Source organism: Oncorhynchus keta, chromosome 27 (genome assembly GCF_023373465.1).
Source record: "Oncorhynchus keta strain PuntledgeMale-10-30-2019 chromosome 27, Oket_V2, whole genome shotgun sequence".
Lineage (NCBI taxonomy): Eukaryota > Metazoa > Chordata > Actinopteri > Salmoniformes > Salmonidae > Oncorhynchus > Oncorhynchus keta.
The window spans coordinates 28985352-29008051 of record NC_068447.1 but is presented as its reverse complement, the minus strand read 5'-3'; the positions used below and the strand labels follow the sequence as shown (position 1 = coordinate 29008051).

At 45.6% G+C, this 22700-nt stretch overlaps 1 protein-coding gene across 2 annotated transcripts in view; it reads right to left on the bottom strand.

Annotated features, from left to right (window-relative positions):
- Nucleotides 1–22700, bottom strand: part of LOC118374624 (nucleolar protein 4-like) — a 154861-nt gene that overhangs the window by 46583 nt on the left and 85578 nt on the right. For both annotated transcript variants that reach the window (XM_052482104.1, XM_052482103.1), the window contains exon 5: nt 16450–16597. In XM_052482104.1, coding sequence (XP_052338064.1) covers nt 16450–16597 — 148 coding nt within the window. The remainder of the gene's footprint in view (nt 1–16449; nt 16598–22700) is intronic.

The following is a 22700-nucleotide window of genomic DNA, read 5'->3' as shown; positions in this document are numbered from 1 at the left end:
CAATAATGGAGCAGGCGTAGGTTGTTTATTCAGGTAGGCTGACAGACAGATTCCCAGGGGAAGGGGAAAACAAGACTTCCCACACTATCGAGGCAACATATTGGCATTGTTGACTTTGTATTTATTTCATTCAAGAGTCAATAGCCTGGTGTCTAGGCTAATGTTTTTGACTGGATAGCCAGTTGGGGATTTTTTTGATTTAGTAAGGGCCCTAAATTCTTCCTCAATAATAACCAGACGGTAAGACATAACTATAATGGTTTATTTATGGAGTGACTGGTATACATACACTATCCTTTGTTTGGTTATGGCGTTCTCACAGTATCTTTTTAGTCCTGCCTCTGGCTCACTTTCTTACCATTTAGGCCTGTCTCACTCTGTATCCTTTTAGTCGTTCCTTACTCTCTCCTCCTCCCTTGCTCAGTGTATCCCATCAGTCCCTCACTGTATTCCTCTGTCTCCTCCTTCCTCCCTCTGTCAGTGTATCCTTTCACAGTCCTCCCCCTCTCCATGTCTCTCCCACTGAGCTGTGCTGGGCTGTCTGAGGCCCTGCCTGCAGCATTGTGTTGTCTCTGGCCTTGAGAGGTGTAAGACAATGCTGAGGAAGAGAAGAGCGAGAGAGAGAGAGAGACCCTCGTTCCTGCTCTCCCTCCTACACAGCAGCCACACAAAGGGCCAGACTGTAGAGCCCCACCCGGCCCCGCTCCCACACACGGTCTCCAAGCCCAGCATACACAATGCCAGTCACATACACACATGCCCACGCACACACACACCACACACACACACACACACAGCCTCTACCTCAGTTGTCCAACCTGACCTCACAGCCAGAGGAAAACAAGGGGATAAACATTTCCCTCTGAATCAAAATATATTTTATATTTGAGATTCTTCAAAGTATCCGCCCTTTGACTTGTTGACAGCTTTGCACACTCTTGGCGTTCTCTCAACCAGCCTCATGAGGTAGTCACCTGGAAAACATTTCAATTAACAGGTGTGCCTTGTTAAAATTTATTTGTGGAATTTCTTTCCTTCTTAATGCGTTTGAGCCAATCAGTTGTGTTGTGACAAGGTAGGGGTGGTATACAGAAGACAGACCTATTTGGTAAAATAATAAGTCCATACTACGGCAAGAACAGCTCAAATAAGCAAAGAGAAACAACAGTCCATCATTACTTTAAGACATGAAGGTCAGTCAATCCGGAAAATGTCAAGAACTTTGAAAGTGTCTTCAAGTGCAGTCGCCAAAACCATCAAGCGCTATGATGAAGCTGGCTCTCATGAGGACTGTCACAGGAATGGAAGACCCAGAGTTACCTCTGCTGCAGAGGATAAGTTCATTAGAGTTACCAGCCTCAGAAATTGCAGCCCAAAAAATAAATGCTTCAGAGTTCAAGTAACAGACACATCTCAACATCAACTGTTCAGAGCAGACTGCGTGAATCAGGCCTTCATGGTCGAATTGCTGCCAAGAAACCACTACTAAAGGACACCAATAAGAAGAAGATACTTGCTTGGACCAAGAAACATGAGCAATGGACATTAGACCGGTAGAAATCTGTCCTTTGGTCTGATGAGTCCAAATTTGTGATTTTTGGTTCCAACTGCCGTGTCTTTGTGAGACGCAGAGTAGGTGAACGGATGATCTCCGCATGCATGGTTCCCACTGTGAAGTATGGAGGAGGAGGTGTGATGGCGCTTTGCTGGTGACACTGTCGTGATTTATTTAGAACTCAAGGCACATTTAACAAACATGGCTACCACAACGATACACCATCCCATCTAGTTTTCATTTAGTGAGATTATCATTTGTTTTTCAACAGGACAATGACCAAACACACCTCCAGGGTATGTGAGGGCTATCGGACCAAGAAGGAGAGTGATGGAGTGCTGCATCAGATGACCTGGCCTCCACGATCACCCGACCTCAACCAAATTCTGATGGTTTGGGATGAGTTGTAACGCAGAGTGAAGGAAAAGCACCCAACAAGTGCTCAGCATATGTGGGAAATCCTTCAAGACTGTTGGAAAAGCATTCCAGGTGAAGCTAGTTGAGAGAATGCCAAGTGAGCAAAGCTGTCACCAAGCCAATGGGTGGCTACTTTGAAGAATCTCAAATATAAAATATATTTACATTTGTTTAACACTTTTTTAAATACTACATGATTCCATATGTTTTATTTCATAGTTTTGATGTCTTCACTATTACTCTACAATGTAGAAAATAGTAAAAAATAAAGAAAAACCCTGAACTGGGTAGGTGTGTCCAAACTTTTGACTGGTACTGTATGTCAAGGAGTGAAACATTCACAAAATGAGGTGTCCAATGACATGTTCATACAGTAAGACTGGCCAGCAGGTACTGAGGAGCAGGCTTTATTGTCCACCCAACCAGCAATAGATAATGGGGGTGATGAGAGGAGGAGGTGAGCAGAGGAGGCTACCACGACAGGCAGCCCTCATGCAGCACTAAATAGGTGAGAGAAAGAGAGAGTGAGAGAGACCCAACCCCGTGATTAACATTAGAGGACGTCTGTCACGCCCTGGTCGAAGTAATGTATGTTTTTCTTCATTTATTTGGTCAGGCCAGGGTGTGACATGGGTTATTGTGGTGCGTTTTTGTCATGGGGTTTTTGTGGGGTGTCTAGCATAGTCTATGGCTGCCTGAGGCGGTTCTCAATCAGAGTCAGGTGATTATCGTTGTCTCTGATTGGGAACCATATTTAGGCAGCCATATTCTTTGAGTATGTCGTGGGTGATTGTTGCTGTCTCTGTGTTAGTTGTCACCAGATAGGCTGTATAGGGTTTCACATTCCGTTTGTTGTTTTTGTATTGTTCGTGTTTTTTCTTCATTAAAGATGTATCGAACTAACCACACTGCATTTTGGTCCGACTCTCCTTCAACGGAAGAAAGCCGTTACAAAGGCACAGAAGAGAAGAGACCACATCTCTGGTGTTAACAGCGTTCCTACAGACAGCACCTCGTTAACAGGAGCCATGATCTGAGACGACACTCATGGATCCGTAAAACTATACAAGCGCTCGCATCTTTTCAGAGTTCTTCTCTTACTAATAATATTGACAATGGCACTAGGCTATAATCCACACAGTAGCCAACGCATAAAGCTCACTGTAGGCCTACTAGATCATGCAATTGGTCCATTGAAGGCCTGCCTCATAGAAAAGGGGACTGAAAGGGAATGGAGAGAGACCAACGAGTGGAGGCTGCCCCTGTTGTGTTGAGCCTGTGATGGGGATGTGTCTGAGCTTTGTCACTTGTAATCTGGGAGGCTGGGGCAGGCAGAGGCAGGGTAGGTGGCTGGGCTGACTGGCTGCTGGATGGGGGAGGGGAGGTGGTGCTGATGGGGTGGGGGGGGCTGCTGGTTATCGATACTGGCGCAGGAGGAGGAGGAGTCAGGAGTGGCTCATTATTGGCAGTGAAGCACTGCACAAAGACTCTTCACTTCTCAGCTTCTCTGGGCTAATAGCCGATGGGGTTTTTCTAGCCTTATGTATAACAATAGGAAGGGGACTGAGGTAGGTATCACTAACACAGCCACACACTGCTGGAAACAAAGGAAAGTATGATTAGGCTATGCTCTGGGTCTAAACCTATATAAACACAACAAACAACCTATTTTGTTCCAACCAAGCATTTCCTACCTCCCTTAAAATCACTGATGTAGGCTATTAAGTAAAAGCAAAGAGTGAAGCTCATATCGGTGAGTGTAATTATCCCATGTCCGAGGGTTCACCCTTGAAAGAGGTGTTTAGTATTCACTGTGTGAGCGAGCATGTTATTCAGTGGTGGCCACAGGGCGCTGTGTCGTGCCCATTATTTTGGTCCTCAACGGTCCATTAACAGCAGCCCACTCGAATAGCACCTTTACAGCCTTACAGCCAGCACCTTCCTCCCTGAACTACAGATTATTAACACTTTATGGCCTGCTGTAAAACTGCATGACCGCAATCAAGACGTAGATCTGGTATGTGCTTTAGCCAGCTAAAGTTTTAGTGTTACACAGACCAACACAACAATAAAGTAGATGCAAGCAAATTCAATTTAAAAGAACAGTTGGCTGTGTCATTCTTGTTTTTGTGGTTGTGTGTGTTGTTTCATGAGGGGGGATAGGATCATATAGCACCAGAGGAGAGGAGAACGGTCTGTCTGTCTGTCTGTCTGTCTGTCTGTCTGTCTGTCTGTCTGTCTGTCTGTGTGTATGACCTTCTGACCTTTGTTCTCATTGTGTTTAATGCTCTCTTGTACAAGATGGAGGCAGTACCAGCCACTGAGCTTCGTTCTGGGAGTTAAGTGCTGGCACTCTGTGGCTGCGTGCTCTCCCCTTCCCAATCACACAGCCAAGATTACAGCATGCTGCTGGCGTCTCCTATCTTCCTTTTACACCAGGCGAAGGACTTTTCATAAAACACACACACATAAAACCCCCACAGCCACCCAGTCCCAACTTGTTCTCTACCCCCACAAACCCCCACCAACCCTCCTCCTCTGTGTTACACTGTTGAGGTCAAGGCCAACCACCAGCATTGTCTTGTTTTTCTGAAGCTTGTTTTCAGTACAAATACTACTCCAAAAGATGTTTAACAATAAGCAGAGGAGCATCTCTGTAGACACTCACTCTAACAATATATTCACAACCATTAGTCCTTCAAAATGCTTGATGTTGAAAGCAGAGACATAAGGGATGAACACTTGGTCCTGTACTTGTGTCATGCCAGCCAGACACTCAGAGTCAAAACCATTATTCACATGTTTCCAATGTATACAGTGGGGCAAAAAAGTATTTAGTCAACCACCAATTGTGCAAGTTCTCCCACTTAAAAAGATGAGAAAGGCCTGTAATTTTCATCATAGGTACACTATGACAGACAAAATGAGAAAAAAAAATCCAGAAAATCACATTGTACGATTGACAGAGGTCAATCGTACAATGACAGAGGTCAAACGTTTTCTGTAAGTCTTCACAAGGTTTTCACACACTGTTGCTGGTATTTTGGCCCATTCCTCCATGCAGATCTCCTCTAGAGCAGTGATGTTTTGGGACTGTTGCTGGGAAACACGGACTTTCAACTCCCTACAAAGATTTTCTATGGGGTTGAGATCTGGAGACTGGCTAGGCCACTCCAGGACCTTGAAATTCTTCTTACGAAGCCACTCCTTTTTCCGGGCGGTGTGTTTGGGATCATTGTCATGCTGAAAGAACCAGCCACATTTCATTTTCAATGCCCTTGCTGATGGAAGGAGGTTTTCACTCAAAATCTCACGATACATGGCCCCATTCACTCTTTCCTTTACACGGATCAGTCGTCCTGGTCCCTTTGCAGAAAAACAGCCCCAAAGCATGATGTTTCCACCCCATGCTTCACAGTAGGTATGGTGTTCTTTGGATGCAACTCAGCATTCTTTGTCCTCCAAACATGACGAGTTGAGTTTTTACCAAAAAGTTATATTTTGGTTTCATCTGACCATATGACATTCTCCCAATCTTCTTCTGGATCATCCAAATGCTCTCTAGCAAACGTCAGACGGGCCTGGACATGTACTGGCTTAAGCAGGTGGACACGTCTGGCACTGCAGGATTTGAGTCCCTGGCGGCGTAGTGTGTTACTGATGGTAGGCTTTGTTACTTTGGTCCCAGCTCTCTGCAGGTCATTCACTAGGTCCCCCTGTGTGGTTCTGGGATTTTTGCTTACAGTTCTTGTGATCATTTTGACCCCACGGGGTGAGATCTTGCGTGGAGCCCCAGATCGAGGGAGATTATCAGTGGTCTTGTATGTCTTCCATTTCCTAATAATTGCTCCCACAGTTGATTTCTTCAAACCAAGCTGCTTACCTATTGCAGATTCGGTCTTCCCAGCCTGGTGCAGGTCTACAATTTTGTTTCTGGTGTCCTTTGACAGCTCTTTGGTCTTGGCCATAGTGGAGTTTGGAATGTGACTGTTTGAGGTTGAGGACAGGTGTCTTTTATACTGACAACAAGTTCAAACAGGTGCCATTAATACAGGTAACGAGTGGAGGACAGAGGAGCCTCTTAAAGAAGTTACAGGTCTGTGAGCCAGAAATCTTCCTTGTTTGTAGGTGACCAAATGTGATTTTCAGGAATTTTTTTTCTCATTGTCTGTCATAGTTGAAGTGTACCTATGATGAAAATTACAGGCCTCTCATCTTTTTAAGTGGGAGAACTTGCACAATTGGTGGCTGACTAAATACTTTTTTGCCCCACAGTATTTCCGTTAATTCCCATATTCTCGTTAATTTCCATGGAAAGTTTCCACCTCTGAATATTCCCAAAAATGTGCAACCCTAATCCGTACACACACGTTATATATCATGCACATACATCCGTACACGCACGTTATATATCATGCACGCACACACAAATCATATCATGCGCAAACAATCGTACACACGCATCATATCATGCACACACAACAGTACACATGCGTCATATATCATGCACACACAACGTACACATGCGTCATATAGCCTGCTATCACTATCTGTATCAGTCTTTTTCTGATTGAGCAACATGAAGGGAATACACACAAAAACAAACTACACTGATTCACTAACAAGGGCAGTGATGAAACAGTCTGGAGAGGACGAACTGTAAGTTGGTTTTTCAGGCGATGCCCCCTTAAATTTTGCATAAGTGGACAGCGCATAGTCACGATCAATAATGATGAAACCTAGATGTCACGATCAATAATGATGAAACCTACACTGAGTGTTTAAAACATTAATATTGAGTTGCACCCCCCACCCCCCTTTGTCCTCAGAACAGCCTCAATTCGTTGGGGCATGGACTCTCAAAGGTGTCGAAAGGTTGCACAGGGAGGCTGAAACATGTTGACTCCAATGCTTCCCATAGTTGTGTCAAGATGACTGGTCTTGGCCATAGTGGAGTTTGGAGTGTGACTGTTTGAGGTTGAGGACAGGTGTCTTTTATACTGATAACAAGTTCAAACAGGTGCCATTAATACAGGTAACGAGTGGAGGACAGAGGAGCCTCTTAAAGAAGAAGTTACAGGTCTGTGAGAGTCAGAAATCTTGCTTGTTTGTAGGTGACCAAATACTTATTTTCCACCATAATTGGCAAATTAATTAATTAAAAGTCCTACAATGTGATTTTCTGGATTTTTTTTTCTCAATTTGTCTGTCATAGTTGAAGTGTACCTATGATGAAAATTACAGGCCTCTCCCATCTTTTTAAGTGGGAGAACTTGCACAATTGGTGGCTGACTAAATACTTTTTTGCCCTACTGTACGTGCAATTTCTCCACATTGTCCATAAACATTGCTCTCTAAGTTTGCCATCATCAAGATATCTTTAAGTAGTTTAATAAGGAAACATAGCATCACAGACATATAATACTGATTTTACACTGCACACTAACTTTATTTAGACCTATGTCTATGACTGAGCTCTAAGCAAGAGAAAAACAGGAGACAACTATTAACACATAGCCTAAATAGTGTCTGACAGGATCAGGAAAGGGAGGGAACTGTGTGTAGTGCCAGACTGTGTAGCTAACTTTCTGACTGAGTTTGTTGTTTCTCAATATGCTCTGAGCACGCAAATTGGAGCAGGAAACGGTCAGAGTATGAGTCAAAATCAAAGTATGACTTACTGACCTACACACAATACCCCATAATGCCAAAGTGGAATTATGTTTATCAACATTATTATTCTTTTTTTTAAATGTTACCCCCTTTTTTTCTCCCCAATTTCGTGGTACCCAATTGTTAGTAGTTACTATCTTGTCTCAACGCTACAACTCCCTTACGGGCTTGGGAGAGACGAAGGTCGAAAGGAGTTGCTGGTGCGCGATGAGGCCTAGGATATCCCTACCGGCCAAACCCTCCCTAACCCGGACGACACTAGGCCAATTGTTTGTCGCTCCACGGACCTCCCGGTCGCGGCAAAGCAATTAACTTTTGTCCTGAATACAAAGTGTTATGTTTGGGGCAAATCCAATCCAATACATTACGGAATACTACTCTCCATATTTTCAAGCATAGTAGTGGTTGCATCATGTTATGGGTATACATGTAATCGTTGAGGATAGGGGAGTTTTTCAAGATGAAAAAGAAATGGAACTAAGCACAGACAAAAATCCTAGAGGACAGCCTGGTTCACTCTGCTTTTCACCAGACACTGGGAGATGAATTCACATTTCAGCAGGACATTAACCTAAAACATAGGCCCAGATATACACTGGAGCTGCTTACCAAGAAGACAGTGAATGTTCGTGAGTGTCCGAGTGACAGTTTTGACTTAAAATCTACTTGAAAATCTATGGCAAGGCCTGAAAATGGTTGTCTAGCAATGATTACCAACCAACTGAACAAAGCTTGAATAATTTTGAAAATAATAATGGGCAAATGTTACACAATCCATTTGTGTAAACAGAAAGACTCAATGCTGTAATGGCTGCCAAAAGTGGTTCTACAAAGTATTGACTCAGGGGTGAGAATACTTATGTAAATTAAATATTTCTGTATTCCATTTTAAACACATTGTCATTTTAGAATATTGTGTGTAGTTGCTGTAACACAACAAAATGTGGGATAAGTCAAGGGGTATGAATACTTTCTCAAGGCACTGTAGCTAGCTGCTAAGTATGAAGTTACAAGCTTGTGTTTGCTTTATGTAGTTCTCATGATGTCTGTATTGGTGAAAGGAAATGCAGTAGCACTGGAGGGGGTAGTGCTTCTCAAATGCATTCTGTACAACCTCATCCTCACAATAACGTACTCAAGAGAACGTCCTCGGAGAACGGTAGTATTGGGAAACACCCTCAGTGTCTCGGGTTAGCCTAGCGCAGTACATTGTGCACAGAGTCACATCCATCCATCATCTGGGAGTGCCTGTCCCTGAAGCAGGCAGACTAAAGCTCACACACTCCCCAGCCCCATGCAGCCCTAGCCCAGACTCCCCCTCCATCCTCCCGCCATCAACCAGCCCAACACAGCAAGGCAATATCCTCAAGGCTGGAAGGGACATAAAAGAGTGGGGTTGAGGGTTAGGAGAATGAGAAAATGGAGTTGACCCGTGAATGTAAAAATAAAATCATAAATCACTGTCAGAGTCAGAAAACTGTGTACAGTGTAAATTATAACCTCAGGGTTGGTCAAAATGGGAGCTGGTAGCTAACACTTTCACTCCCTCTTCTGACAGTAATCCCGTTTAGGCACAAATAGCCAAGTGGAAGTGGCCATGTTGGGAGTATCTTGGGAAAACCAAAGGATTTGGAAATTTGACCTGTTCAGCCTATAATTGTGCCTGATATTAATGATACTGTATTTCTGATGACGAAGGACATTAGCCTTGTTAGTAAGCACTATGTTGACTAAGTCGTCATGTGGCATCATCTCTCCTCAGCAGTGCCCAGTCCCAGTGCCACCTCAGGCCCAGCCCTGTCTTCCTTGCCTCCCTCCATGTCCAGCCCATTGAGTTCAGCACAGCACTGCGCCACACTGCACAACTCTCTCTCCCGGAGTCCCTCCCCTCCTCCAGTATCAGGCTGTGGCTGTGAGTGACTGGAGTGTAGGATACTGTGGGCCAGGGCTAGAGCCGGAGTTGAAGAGAGCTTTATCTGATCTCATTACCTTCCAACAAGAGCCCAAAGCCCACGGAGAAGGCAGCAGGCAGGGGATCAGGCAGCAGTACTGCAGGGGAGGGGGTGGTGGCGGGGGTCCCAGAAGGTTGGGTAAGGGAAACATGCAGACTAAAGCTCCTTTACAGGAGACAAACAGGAAAAGCATGGCGAGAGAGAAAGGAAGAGAGGTGAAAGCACTAGGGTCTACATCCAGAGAGCATTGTCCTGCTCTGTGTGTTATTAGGGAAAGCTACAAGAAATGACATACAGTGCCTTGCGAAAGTATTCGGCCCCCTTGAACTTTGCGACCTAAATGACTAATGATGATAAATACAATCCACCTGTGTGTAATCAAGTCTCCGTATAAATGCACCTGCACTGTGATAGTCTCAGAGGTCCATTAAAAGCGCAGAGAGCATCATGAAGAACAAGGAACACACCAGGCAGGTCCGAGATACTGTTGTGAAGACGTTTAAAGCCGGATTTGGATACAAAAAGATTTCCCAAGCTTTAAACATCCCAAGGAGCACTGTGCAAGCGATAATATTGAAATGGAAGGAGTATCAGACCACTGCAAATCTACCAAGACCTGGCCGTCCCTCTAAACTTTCAGCTCATACAAGGAGAAGACTGATCAGAGATGCAGCCAAGAGGCCCATGATCACTCTGGATGAACTGCAGAGATCTACAGCTGAGGTGGGACACTCTGTCCATAGGACAACAATCAGTCGTATATTGCACAAATCTGGCCTTTATGGAAGAGTGGCAAGAAGAAAGCCATTTCTTAAAGATATCCATAAAAAGTGTTGTTTAATGTTTGCCACAAGCCACCTGGGAGACACACCAAACATGTGGAAGGTGCTCTGGTCAGATGAAACCAAAATGTAACTTTTTGGCAACAATGCAAAACGTTATGTTTGGCGTAAAAGCAACACAGCTCATCACCCTGAACACACCATCCCCACTGTCAAACATGGTGGTGGCAGCATCATGGTTTGGGCCTGCTTTTCTTCAGCAGGGACAGGGAAGATGGTTAAAATTGATGGGAAGATGGATGCAGCCAAATACAGGACCATTCTGGAAGAAAACCTGATGGAGTCTGCAAAAGACCTGAGACTGGGACGGAGATTTGTCTTCCAACAAGACAATGATCCAAAAGATAAAGCAAAATCTACAATGGAATGGTTCAAAAATAAACATATCCAGGTGTTAGAATGGCCAAGTCAAAGTCCCGACCTGAATCCAATCGAGAATCTGTGGAAAGAACTGAAAACTGCTGTTCACAAATGCTCTCCATCCAACCTCACTGAGCTCGAGCTGTTTTGCAAGGAGGAATGGAAAAAAATGTCAGTCTCTCAATGTGCAAAACTGATAGAGACATACCCCAAGCAACTTACAGCTGTAATCGCAGCAAAAGGTGGCGCTACAAAGTATTAACTTAAGGGGGCTGAATAATTTTGCACAAGTGTCCCACTTGTTGTTGATTCTTCAGAAAAAAATACAGTTTTATATCTTTATGTTTGAAGCCTGAAATGTGGCAAAAGGTCGCAAAGTTCAAGGGGGCCGAATACTTTCGCAAGGCACTGTAGATGAAAGGATTTCTAACACTAATATTTGAATTGATGAGATGTATTTGATTATTTAGGGATCAAGGGAAAGTGCAGTATGCAAAGTGTAAATATATCTACGACACCAAGCTAACCTTCAGGCCTATGGAGGGCTTGTCGGTGTTGTGGCCCAGAGTTCCTCCCAACTTCACCTTGCACACAGCCTTTGACCTAGCTGTGTGTACGTACGAGAGGGTGTTACGCTAGATGATGATCTGAAGCCGGGGCTGTGAGGCAGATGGTGGGATGGTTTTAACCCTTCTGTCCACGTTCATAGGAGGTGTAGTAGGCCTAACCTGGCAGCTGGGTTCCTGAGTGATCTCATTTTATCCCTCTCTTGGAAACATCTGTCTCATCTTGTCAGCTCTGGATCTACTCTGCCGTCGTCCCCATTCCCCACTGTGGAAGGATAGGATGTACACCATCATTGGTGTTAAGGCCGACAAACACAATAGAATATCTCCATTAGTGCAGGTAGGTAGACCCAGTCACTCACTGCACTTTATTGTACAATACTGTTGTAATACACTGTACTGTACTACACTGTACAGCATTGCACTGATTGTTACTTGCGGAATAAGAACATACAGGTGGTGCACTGTAAATAATATTTAATATTCAATAATTAGAATTTAATTAGATGTTATTACACAATAGGCCACTTCATTACAACTGCACTGTATTGTATGTACTGCAGGTAACAGCTTAACGTCTAGCCATGACATCTTTGACTCTCGTCACACATAGCAAGCTTAGTTGTGTGAAACGGACAGCTATTTCACACAAACCCAATGACGGCTATGAAAGGGTGCTGAACTGCTCTGAACCCTTCTTTTGTTGTTGCCGACGTTGGCCTGCTGAGGCTAAAGGAGCTGTCGCAATACCTCTGGTCACTGGATGCTGCTGAGAAACCACCTTGTAGAAAAACAAACACACTTCGTCGCTCCATCCTTATCTGATTTCAGAATTTGGGGATTTATGGGGCAACCTTTACGCCAGTTCTCTGAAATGCACCCTTCTACCCTACCATAAAACAATAAGAGACATGGGTGGGGAGTGATCCCAAGGTCTTAAAAAACGCACACTCTCAGGCAGCACACACACCTTGTACTCAGCCAGGGAATGAGACTGGTTTTCTGGGAAGAGCTTAGTAGTTAGCAAGCAGGGGGAGGAAAGCAGATGGAGGACTCCAACCTCTCTATCCCCATGGCCTCCTGTGCAGCCAGCCGCAGGGAGTCACAACATTCTGAGGCAGCGTCCAGCTAGTCACTACTACCTCATTAAGACCAGGTTGAGACGCTGGTCCTGCTTAAAGTCAGCTACCTAATTGCAGTTTCCCAGAGAAAAACACTGATTATAAATATGCCAACAGGCAGGCTCTCAATCACAGCTGGTATTCATTCCTATAAACAAAACAAATTGTTACCTGTCTCTCTCCCTGCGAGTGAGCTTTTGCTTGAAATAATTCATTTACTTGCCTTATTATTTTTGTGTGTGTGTGTTGGGAGGGAGGGGGGGTGGCCCTAACTCAGCAGAAAGCCTTCTTCCTCTTCACAAACACAACTAGTGTTAGTCATGCTCCCACAACACTCGCATGATCACACACATTTATGGTTGTTGGCATCTCTCAGGAGCCTGTGAATTTGGGGGAAGGTGGAGGTGTAGTCAAACTGGACAAAATAACAGCATACTCCTCCTATCCTGGTCATCTCCTATAATTCATCTGAAGAGGATTTTTTATCTTCTCTCTGCAGCCTCCCTCTCGTGCGTGCGTGGAATCCGAGCCACAAATCCACGAGATTAACTTGGCAAACACACACACAATCAAATAGAACACACTGGGAAATGTCATATGTTAATGACGCTGAATATTTAATAGTATTTCCATTAGGTTATCACATTATTACCAGCACCATTTTTAGCCCCTCCCCTTACTTGCCTCGGAGCCCCGTGCACTGTGGTGCTGCCTATGTGGGAAATCAGATCTGATGCAGCAGTAGAAATACTGGTTTCATCCCATTTGGCACCCTACTCCCTGGACTCTTGACCAAGGTAGTGCACTATATAGGGAATATGGGGCCATTTGGGACGTATCCACTGTTCTTCTCAACCTAATAGAGGCAGGTTTATTCTGAAGGCCTCCTAGCCTGCGTCTGTCTTTAGCCCAGTAGTACGGTCAGGGACAGACAGTTATTGAGGTATCATCTATTTTCCCCAATAATACATACGGTGTTCTTCTGTTCGCTTCTTTCAATACTGATGTGAAGAAGTCTGTGGGGCTTATAACAAGTATTAGCTAGGTCTGATTAGGTCTGGTCCCATTAGTGTTTTGAAGCAGCAGTGGTACCACTACCTAAACTGTTTAAAAACAGTATATTCCAGCCGTCCATACAATATTTTGCCACGTTCCTTCCCAGCTCAATACGCTGACTATTAGATAATGCAGCATTGTCATTCTCATCTATTTATTTTCTTTAACAGGTGACCTGGATCGTGTAGCTCGAGGTGAGGCAGGTCAAAGCCATCCTGTCATTTTCAACTGGCCTACTTTCAGTGACTTCAAACACCTTAGGCCATGTGTGCCACTGGGCTAGAGGCTGCAGCAGTGAGGTGGTTGTATTCTGGTCTGCTCTCTCTGCCTCCAGGGAGGGAAGCAGGGACCTAGACACTGTGCGGTCATCTCAACACATTTCTGGCTGCACTGTGAACTCTGACCATGAGGGTTTTTATAAAAAATGGAGGATGAGTTTTTATAAATAACATAACAGTGTGCGTCACATGCACTGAACGTGCACTAGCAGGACGTGTACACTGTTTAGGGAAATGTAGGGAAATTACTCAGCCTGTCAGATGGTTTCTAAAGCCTACAGACAGTTTTCTCTTGCTTTGTGTGTGTGTGTGTTCAAAGCTAGTCATAGTTCTACACGCATGGACCATGTGGTCCGAGTCCCCAGTCATCATATAGCATAGTGTTTCCCACCACCTTCCCTATATGGTACAGTCCTCCACTTTACTGTGGGAAATCACAGTAGCTAGCTGAATGAGTAGAGCAGTGCTTCATCATTCATGTAAGAATCCAAAGCAGGAAACACACACAGAAACAAACCGACAACTTCCTAAATCACTTGTAATGGGTGTACTTCGTTACTAAGAATGTCAACCCAGATACAGAGTAATCCGCCTGGATGACATGTCTGATTGGCTGAGTCTTGTGGGCCCTTTCTCTCTGGTGAGGGGGAAGTGCCTAGTGCCTACTACAGAGTCGTACATCTTGTTGTCACAGACACTTGCCCAATGACCATTCCAGTCACAGCTCCAGTGAGAGCTCCTCGAGGGGCCACTCCACAGCTCAGCCAGCTACCCGAGAAGCCTCTCAGGCTGGGGAGGTCAGTGCATCAGGAGCCCCTCGTGGTTCCCTCTGGAGCCCCAGTGCAATCATAGCCACTCTTAAGCACTGGGCCTGAGAATCTCTTGTGGGGCGCTCCTGGGATATGTCACAACCCTGAGTCAAAGTGTGACCCCCCCCACCTCAGAGAACAGATAAATGGGATGGATGGGAGAGGAGCCAGTCTGTTCAAAATAGACAGCGAGGAGGAAGGTTTACTCCCTCCAGCAAATCATTCCCAGTGACAAGTCAAGGTTGCCTATCAAAGTTCTCTATTGGAGGGCCATATTAGAGGTTCCCATAAACATCTCATTTTCTCAGACAGGAAATATTAGGCTATAAGCTACAACACAAATGGCTAGCTAACAACAAGCCTTTCTGTATAGACGTTTCGACTTTTGACTTATTGAAGAATAGAAGATAAGATTCTTGTCTCCTTAAGTTAGAGAAGGAGAGAGCACGGCTGGCGGTGTTCTCCACTGTTAGAGAAGGAGAGAGCACGGCTGGCGGTGTTCTCCACTGTTAGAGAAGGAGAGCGCACGGCTGGCGGTGTTCTCCGCTGTTAGAGAAGGAGAGAGCACGGCTGGCGGTGTTCTCCACTGTTAGAGAAGGAGAGAGCACGGCTGGCGGTGTTCTCCACTGTTAGAGAAGGAGAGAGCACGGCTGGCGGTGTTCTCCACTGTTAGAGAAGGAGAGAGCACGGCTGGCGGTGTTCTCCACTGTTAGAGAAGGAGAGAGCACGGCTGGCGGTGTTCTCCACTGTTAGAGAAGGAGAGAGCACGGCTGGCGGTGTTCTCCACTGTTAGCTATTTGATTTATTAGCTTATTTTCGGCGGTGCGTCCATCCGCCGTGTGCAATGCTGCTCCCAGGTCCCATCTGCTACTGCTTGCTGCTGCCGGGCTAAAGAGGCAGCGAGCGGACATGTAATGATGGCTCTCTCTGGGAACATTACCTCTGCACATTTACCTGACAGCAGCAGCAGGCAAAGCCATGTCAATCACCACGGCCAAGCTGTTTCTCCTCAGCCTGCTGAAAGATGGAGTCAGGGAAAAACATCACGGTGCTCAGTAAAACACGCTGGTACTTCTATTAAGGGGCAAATGTTTCCCTGCTCAGTACCACTCACACTGGCTGTTACAGTGTGGATTAGAATACATGAACCTTTTGTCGTGTCCCCACACAGAGTTCAAGGTGAGCACCATTTAGGTGGTGGTGGTGGTGGCTTAACCTGTCCCAGGAGGCCTTCTCTAGCTGGTCTAGAGGACCTTACAAGGCTCCCTGCCCCTCTTTTCCCAGCTCTATCCATACCTCCATCCAACCCTCTCTGTTCACCCCTTTCCTCACTGGTATGGGAACAGTAGCCCTTCCCCCACACCGGAAGCAGGGAGAGCAGAATGGTGATCGAAATTGATTCCAACATCTTCTCTCGCTTCACCCTGGCCTTTCCACTCCACTCTCATCAAAATCCAAAGAGCTTTATCTCTACCAGCCTAACTAACACACTGACTGACTTAGTGTGAGGAGTGCATGTTGTTGTGGGTACAGTGTTGAACAGCTAATTGTACTGTCTCTTTATAGCAGCTGTACACAAATCCCTTTCTTCAAAGTTCTCAGTTTTCCCCACCAACCATACCTATGAGGGATTTCATTTCAATAAAAGAGAGAGAGCTGAGAGAGGGGAGATCAGGGGAGAAAGAGAGATAGTCAGAGAGATGTGTAAGTCTGAAGAAAGGGGATACGGATGAGTGTGTTGAGAGACAAGAGAGAGAGAGAGAGAGAGAGAGAGAGAGAGAGAGAGGAGCGAGAAAGCAGCAATAGGAGCTCTTTCTTACCGTCCTCCTCCTTAATGTGTGCGTTCTGTGGGCTGTGCATTCTCTCTCTGCGGTTCGGGGGACTCAGGTTGGAAGCAGGGCCGTGATCAGCTGATATCCATGTGGGGTCGTTCATATCAAAGTCCTCACTGCTCACTGAAGTCTCATCCTGACAGAAAAAGACAGGGAAAGGGAGAAAGAGAGAAAGAGGGGGAGATTATCATGTCATTCCATGGACAGCAAAGACAGGTGAAAGAGGGAGAAAATAAAGAGATTGGAAGATATCAGACGTTACATGTGACGGATCGACCTCAGACATCAGAGAGGTTGCCAAAAGAGGTGGACTGAGGCTCCCTGTCTATGTCAGGAGACAACCTAAATGGGCTACTGACGGAGTAGATGACACCTTGCAATAAGAAAATGAATGCATGTCTGGACTGCTGAGTGTTATGTTGTAAATAAATCAAACAACATAACCCGCCAACAATTTACTATTATGAGTATGAGACTATGGACAAAATTCAAAGGCAGCCTGTCGTGGCACATTCGCAATACAGCAAAGTGATACACATCAGTCATTACAGTAGCTCTCCCTTTTTAGTCACTGCATTAAGGCAAAGAGCACAGCAGACAGAGGACTACAGACAAAATACAATAACAACTCCATCTACCAGGTCCAGAAGCCTTTAGAAGCAGGCCTATACACCATGCATACAGAGCATTAAGAAAGATGAATTAAGCATTAGAAGTCCAGCTGAGGCTCCATGACCGGAGCCAAACCCAGGCCAAAAACCAACTAATGACACCATAAGGGTTAAGGCCCCTATCTTCATTTCCATATCAGAGATGATTCTACATTCATTCCAATCCTGTTAGTTTGACTTGTGTCAGTGAGGCTCCTCTGGTTGCAGCACAGAGCAAAGCGGATCTGAGAGCCCGGCACTCCCACTAATGAGGTCCAGAGTGCTGCAGATAGCTGCCTTTCAGGCAACACAATAGACAGACAGTCAAGATACAGCGTTTCCCTCCAACAGACCCATCCACTGCACTTTAGAACTGGTTATTAAGTCTTTCCATACACTTGCAGTATGAGCGTGTACAAGCACTTATAGTCTCACACATCCGCAACACACATGTGCACACATCATATACAGTGGGGCAAAAAAGTATTTAGTCAGCCACCAATTGTGCAAGTTCTCCCACTTAAAAAGATGAGAGAGGCCTGTAATTTTCATCATAGGTACACTTCAACTAAATATCTCTGTAAATGCCATGTCTGTAGGTCTCTGTGTAGCAGTAAGTCGTCCTGTCGTCCTGTCCCCTGTATATATCGATTCTTTTTAGTTTTTTTTAACATATTTTTCTTCGCATACCTCTTTAAAAACATTTTGCTAAACCTAAGCTTCCAAATACTCTACTGCAACCCGCCTCACCCAATGTAGCTATTTTTCCTAAAGTATTTATATTTACTTCAGAACCGAAACCCCTCAACTGAAGCTAGCCAGCTAATCCACCAGCTATGCTAGCGGTCTTCAGCTAACCGGTCGTCAGCTAACCTTTAGCCCGGAAAGCTCTCGCCAGTTCGAACAACGCGACTCTAACCAGAGCATAACGGACCTATTTATTTTTCATCCCCGGATTCCCACCACAAATGGAACATTTTTCAGCTGGATCTTCACAACTAGCTATCTAGCTAAACTGCAACCCCGGATGATTACCCCTGGCTAGCGTTTCCACCCACTTAGCTTGAAGCTAGCCCGGCCAGAGCACCTGTAGCACACCCCTGCTACCCTGTCTAGCCCGGGCCTATGAACTGTTAGCTTGTTAGCACAGGCCTGCTAACCGTCTGAATCGCCGCATCCCAAACACTCTCTGGACCCATATTTACTTTCTCTCTTTTTGATTTTTAAATTGTTTATACCTTCCGGAAACCTGCCTCACCCATTGTGATAAGGAATCGCTATTATTTTTATTTTTTTTAGAACACACTCAAGAACCTCCAGACGCTAACCAGCTAACTAGCTACAAGCTATTTAGTCATTGTTAGTTTTTCTAACCTGGATAACACTCGCCAGTCCAGCTTCCCTGCCCATCCACTGCTGCCCCCTGGACACTGATCTCTTGGCTACATAGCTGATGCACGCTGGACTGTCCATTAATCACGGTACTCCATTCTGCTTGTTTGTTTTCTGTCGGCCCCGTTGCCTAGTCAACACCATTTTACCTGCTGTTTGTTGTGCTAGCTGACTAGATGTTGCTGTCTCACCTACTGTTTTAGCTAGCTTTCCCAATTCAACACCTGTGATTACTGTATGCCTCGCTGTATGTCTCTCTCAAATGTCAATATGCCTTGTATACTGTTGTTCAGGTTAGTGATCATTGTTTTAGTTCACAATGGAGCCCCTAGTTCCACTCTTCATACCCCTGTTACCTCCTTTCTCCCACCTCCCACACATGCAATGACCTCACCCATTACAACCAGCATGTCCAGAGATACAACCTCTCTCATCATCACCCAGTGCCTTGGCTTACTTCCGCTGTACCCGCACCCCACCATACCCCTGTCTGCGCATTATGCCCTGAATATATTCTACCATGCCCAGAAACCTGCTCCTCTTATTCTCTGTCCCCAACGCTCTAGGCGACCAGTTTTGATAGCCTTCAGCCGCACCCTCATACTACTCCTTCTCTGCTCCGCGGGTGATGTGGAGGTAAACCCAGGCCCTGCATGTCCCCAGGCACCCTCATTTGTTGACTTCTGTGATCGAAAAAGCCTTGGTTTCATGCATGTCAACATCAGAAGCCTCCTCCCTAAGTTTGTTTTACTCACTGCTTTAGCACACTCTGCTAACCCTGATGTCCTTGCCGTGTCTGAATCCTGGCTCAGGAAGGCCACCAAAAATGCAGAGATTTCCATACCCAACTATAACATCTTCCGTCAAGATAGAACTGCCAAAGGGGGAGGAGTTAGCCTGCAAAGTAATGTCATACTTTCCAGGTCCATACCCAAACAGTTCGAAATACTAATTTTGAAAATTACTCTCTCCAGAAATAAGTCTCTCACTGTTGCCGCCTGCTACTGACCCCCCTCAGCTCCCAGCTGTGCCCTGGACACCATTTGTGAATTGATCGCCCCCCATCTAGCTTCAGAGTTTGTTCTGTTAGGTAACCTAAACTGGGATATAGTTAACACCCCGGCAGTCCTACAATCTAAGCTAGATGCCCTCAATCTCACACAAATCATCAAGGAACCCACCAGGTACAACCCTAACTCCGTAAACAAGGGTACCCTCATAGACGTCATCCTGACCAACTGGCCCTCCAAATACACCTCCGATGTGTTCAACCAGGATCTCAGCGATCACTGCCTCATTGCCTGTATCCGCCACGGAGCCGCAGTCAAACGACCACCCCTCATCACTGTCAAACGCTCCCTAAAACACTTCTGTGAGCAGGCCTTTCTAATCGACCTGGCCCGGGTATCCTGGAAGGACATTGACCTCATCCCGTCAGTTGAGGATGCCTGGTCATTCTTTAAAAGTAACTTCCTCACCATTTTAGATAAGCATGCTCCGTTCAAAAAATGCAGAACCAAGAACAGATACAGCCCTTGGTTCACTCCAGACCTGACTGCCCTCGACCAGCACAAAAACATCCTGTGGCGGACTGCAATAGCATCGATTAGTCCCCGTGATATGCAACTGTTCAGGGAAGTCGGGAACCAATACACGCAGTCAGTCAGGAAAGCTAAGGCCAGCTACTTCAGGCAGAAGTTTGCATCCTGTAGCTCCAACTCCAAAAAGTTCTGGGACACTGTGAAGTCCATGGAGAACAAGAGCACCTCCTCCCAGCTGCCCACTGCACTGAGGCTAGGTAACACGGTCACCACCGATAAATCCATGATTATCGAAAACTTCAATACGCATTTCTCAACGGCTGGCCATGCCTTCCACCTGGCTACTCCAACCTCAGCCAACAGCTCCGCCCCCTCCGCAGCTCCTCGCCCAAGCCTCTCCAGGTTCTCCTTTACCCAAATCCAGATAGCAGATGTTCTGAAAGAGCTGCAAAACCTGGACCCGTACAAATCAGCTGGGCTTGACAATCTGGACCCTCTATTTCTGAAACTATCCGCCGCCATTGTCGCAACCCCTATTACCAGCCTGTTCAACCTCTCTTTCATATCGTCTGAGATCCCCAAGGATTGGAAAGCTGCCGCAGTCATCTTCAAAGGGGGAGACACCCTGGACCCAAACTGTTACAGACCTATATCCATCCTGCCCTGCCTATCTAAGGTCTTCGAAAGCCAAGTCAACAAACAGGTCACTGACCATCTCGAATCCCACCGTACCTTCTCCGCTGTGCAATCTGGTTTCCGAGCCGGTCACGGGTGCACCTCAGCCACACTCAAGGTACTAAACGATATCATAACCGCCATCGATAAAAGACAGTACTGTGCAGCCGTCTTCATCGACCTTGCCAAGGCATTCGACTCTGTCAATCACCATATTCTTATCGGCAGACTCAGTAGCCTCGGTTTTTCGGATGACTGCCTTGCCTGGTTCACCAATTACTTTGCAGACAGAGTTCAGTGTGTCAAATCGGAGGGCATGCTGTCCGGTCCTCTGGCAGTCTCTATGGGGGTGCCACAGGGTTCAATTCTCGGGCCGACTCTTTTCTCTGTATATATCAATGATGTTGCTCTTGCTGCGGGCGATTCCCTGATCCACCTCTACGCAGACGACACCGTTCTATATACTTTCGGCCCGTCATTGGACACTGTGCTATCTAACCTCCAAACGAGCTTCAATGCCATACAACACTCCTTCCGTGGCCTACAACTGCTCTTAAACGCTAGTAAAACCAAATGCATGCTTTTCAACCGATCGCTGCCTGCACCCGCATGCCCGACTAGCATCACCACCCTGGATGGTTCCGACCTTGAATATGTGGACATCTATAAGTACCTAGGTGTCTGGCTCGACTGCAAACTCTCCTTCCAGACTCATATCAAACATCTCCAATCGAAAATCAAATCAAGAGTCGGCTTTCTATTCCGCAACAAAGCTTCCTTCACTCACGCCGCCAAGCTTACCCTAGTAAAACTGACTATCCTACCGATCCTCGACTTCGGCAATGTCATCTACAAAATGGCTTCCAACACTCTACTCAGCAAACTGGATGCAGTCTATCACAGTGCCATTCGTTTTGTCACTAAAGCACCTTATACCACCCACCACTGCGACTTGTATGCTCTAGTCGGCTGGCCCTCGCTACATATTCGTCGCCAGACCCACTGGCTCCAGGTCATCTACAAGTCCATGCTAGGTAAAGCTCCGCCTTATCTCAGTTCACTGGTCACGATGGCAACACCCATCCGTAGCACGCGCTCCAGCAGGTGTATCTCACTGATCATCCCTAAAGCCAACACCTCATTTGGCCGCCTTTCGTTCCAGTACTCTGCTGCCTGTGACTGGAACGAACTGCAAAAATCGCTGAAGTTGGAGAATTATCTCCATCACCAACATCAAACATCAGCTATCTGAGCAGCTAACCGATCGCTGCAGCTGTACATAGTCTATTGGTAAATAGCCCACCCATTTTCACCTACCTCATTCCCATACTGTTTTTATACTGTTTTTATTTATTTACTTTTCTGCTCTTTTGCACACCAATATCTCTACCTGTACATGACCATCTGATCATTTATCACTCCAGTGCTAATCTGCAAAATTTTAATTATTCACCTACCTCCTCATGCCTTTTGCACACATTGTATATAGACTCCCCTTTTTTCTACTGTGTTATTGACTTGTTAATTGTTTACTCCATGTGTAACTCTGTGTTGTCTGTTCACACTGCTATGCTTTATCTTGGCCAGGTCGCAGTTGCAAATGAGAACTTGTTCTCAACTAGCCTACCTGGTTAAATAAAGGTGAAATAAAAAAATTTAAAATTAAAAAACTCTCTTTGTGTATTAACCTCTGTGTATTAACCTATCTTTTGTTTGGCACCTCCATAGCCCTTTGTCATCACCTGTGAGTATTGTTTTGGTTATGGTGTTTGTTTGTTTGCTGGTGGGAAAAGGTGAAACCAAGACAAGTCGCCCATGGGCATACACTATCCGTAGGTAGACTTTGTTAAATACACTAGTTAGAACCGGGCGGACCACCCACTGTATTTTTGGTTAGTTAGCTGTTTTTAAAGTAGGCTACTCTAGCTTAGGGGTGTTTTTGAATACTTATTGTTTCTTTCCTTGGGTCCAGCTCAGCCCC